The following is a 2,842-nucleotide window of genomic DNA, read 5'->3' as shown; positions in this document are numbered from 1 at the left end:
TTTTGTTTGAAGTAATTTAATTTTATGTCAAATGATTGATATAAAATGTAAATTATTTGAATGAAATTAATGATAAGTTGATAATTAACATCTTTTAAACAAATATTTCATTATTCATCATTTTAAATCATATTTGATCATGTTTATTTTTCATGTGATAATTACAGTATTATGCAGTATTTGTGAATTTAATTATGATTGATTAACAATGGAACAAATGATATGAAATTATTTCATTTATTCAACATTTTATCATTTAATAATGATGTTATGATATTAATGATAATGATATATTCATACAATTAACAATGACGCTGATATGATAATAATTTTTTCAAATTCATATTAAATCGTTGACCATTGTTGATGGCTTTTTGTTTGTTTGTTATCATTGATGGTGGTATTATGCTCCTTTTACCAGCTTTTGTTAATTTTCCCAAATCCATTCCAATTAATCCATTAATAAGTTCAGCATTACTTCGTTTCCATATCTCTTGCAAATCGTTATCATCGTGCTAAATAAATAAATAATTTATTTAACAAAAAAAAAACTTATTAAATTCAAATTTTTCGTTAAAAAAATTTAATAAAATAAAATATTAAGTGAAATAAGAAGTAAAATAATACAGTCATTGCAAAAGATTTGTACTTTTATAAATGATATGAAATTTTTCTTTGCAGAACGATTATAGTGATAATGATAGTAGTGATAATTGCAGTGATAATGATAGCGATAAAAGTTATGTAATATAGGATATGTGCAATGCAATTTTTTTCTTTTTTTTTTTATTGTGGCAAGAAATTTTTGCTATGATAAAGTTACACGCTTTTTTTAATCAATCAATTAATAGTTTATATTTTAAAATCATTGATATAATCTTTCTTTTTTTTGTGATTTATTAAATATAATTTAGGAAATATCTATTAAATATTAGAAATTTACAAAATATCTATTAAAGAAAAAATATCTTTTTGAAAGAAAAATATAAAAATACTAAAATGTATTTGAAATTTTTGAACAAAATTTTTTTTTTTAATAATCAACATTTATATTAACTTTTCTCCTCATACTTTATTCTTTATCATTCTTTTTTTTTTTCAATGTTAATTAACATCACTATATTATGATGTTGTCAGTAATAATTTTCATTTATAACTTTGACAATATTATCAGTTTCAATTGTAATGCAATTAATTATTAGACAATTTTAATGCAAATATATTTTGGTTACACTAATTACTAATCAATATCGTTATGCTAAAATGATGTCAATATTTTTCATCCATAATTTTAACAATTTTGTCAACTTTAATTGTCACAGTAATCATTAAATAATATCATTATGATATGTGTTGTTAATATTTTTCATTTATAATTTCGACAAATTTTATTAATTTTCATCCTAGCAAAATGGAAATTATTATCAATTTTATACATTCATATGTATAAACTAATAATAATTATCACTATCATTCTGTTATATGCGTATATATATATACATATATATGTATATATATTCTTTATTAACGCAAAATATTACTGTATTTTTCTCATCTATATATTTCCTTTTTTTTTAACGCAAAATATTACTGTATTTTTCTCATCTATATATTTCCTTTTCTAAGCTGAAAAATTTGTCGCATAATTTGAAAAAAAAGAAAGTGAAAAAATTGCGAAATATTTTCATTTCAAAAAGCTTAAAAAAATTTTTGCCAACAAAATTGCAATAAATTTTTAAATTTAATTTGAAATTAATAAAAGTACGCTAAGAAAAATCATTTATATATGCCATTTAAATTTATATCGCATTTGAGCTTTTTGTTTTAATTTGGAAAATTTGAATTCGAAGAAAAAAAAAAAACTCCCAATATAAGTGACAAAATTCAGTTGACAGTAATATTTTTCTAAATCAACTATGTACGCTTTACTTTTTTCTTTTTTTTTTTTGGATACTTTCAGATAATTTTTTACCTTTTTTGTTACCCTTATATATCATTTTCTTTTGATATATTTACTGATATATCTACAAAAAAAAAAAAAAAAGTTTAAAAGTAAATTTTTTTTGAACTTCTGAAACTTTCGACAATTTGTAAACTTTTAACAATTTATTCTCTTCGATTCATTTGTTAATTTATTTGCTTTAAAATTGAAAAAATAAAACTACAAATATTATTTTCTAGATTCAAAAATGTGCTTTTTTTCCCGGAAAATATCACAATTATTCGTCGGAAAATTCGAGAAAAAAGTTTTATTCCAGTAACTTATTATTTGATGCAATTAAATTAGATTAAATCAGATCAAAATTTATCACTCAAACAATATTCCTTACTGTTTTTTTTCCTCATAAAATTAAATAAAAATTAGTTAAGGAAAAAAGCAATGGTATTAATTTTTAAGTTAAATCTAAATAAAGCGAATTTTAATTAACCTAGTACCCTAATTAACCTCATAATATAATATGGTTGTATAAAATTAGGAATTGATAACAAGATTATCATGATAGTTCCATATTAAAACTAAAACCCTTCATAATTACTATTATTATTATTCTTCAGCTATCAATTGTTTTTTCCTACCTTGGATAACACAAATTACTAAACATTCCGGAATATTTACTTCCCTATTTCGGTTGCCGATAGTTATACCTTTGATAAACGATAAAGGTAATAAACAATAAAAGTTATAACCGGTTCTATTGTTATAAATGTATTTTGAAACAGAAAATATCTGACATATTATTACTTGCATGAGCATTAATTCAATACAAAGAAAAATTAAAAATGTAAAAATTTTAAAAAATTAAAAAATTGAACTAATAAAGAGGTTAGTTTAATCTTTGAG

At 20.5% G+C, this 2,842-nt stretch overlaps 1 protein-coding gene across 1 annotated transcript in view; it reads right to left on the bottom strand.

The window, feature by feature from the left end:
* Positions 1–235: 235 nt before the first annotated feature.
* Positions 236–2,842, bottom strand: part of LOAG_07167 (hypothetical protein) — a 5,214-nt gene continuing 2,607 nt past the window's right edge. Inside the window, exon 2 of the mRNA XM_020447357.1 lies at positions 236–515. Within this exon, the coding sequence (XP_020302404.1) occupies positions 303–515 (213 nt within the window). The 3' untranslated portion in view covers positions 236–302. The remainder of the gene's footprint in view (positions 516–2,842) is intronic.

The sequence above is a fragment of the Loa loa genome, assembly GCF_000183805.2.
Source record: "Loa loa unplaced genomic scaffold supercont3.192, whole genome shotgun sequence".
NCBI classification, from domain to species: domain Eukaryota; kingdom Metazoa; phylum Nematoda; class Chromadorea; order Rhabditida; family Onchocercidae; genus Loa; species Loa loa.
The sequence above is the reverse complement of the archived record's forward strand: the minus strand, read 5'-3'. Positions and strand labels throughout refer to the sequence as shown.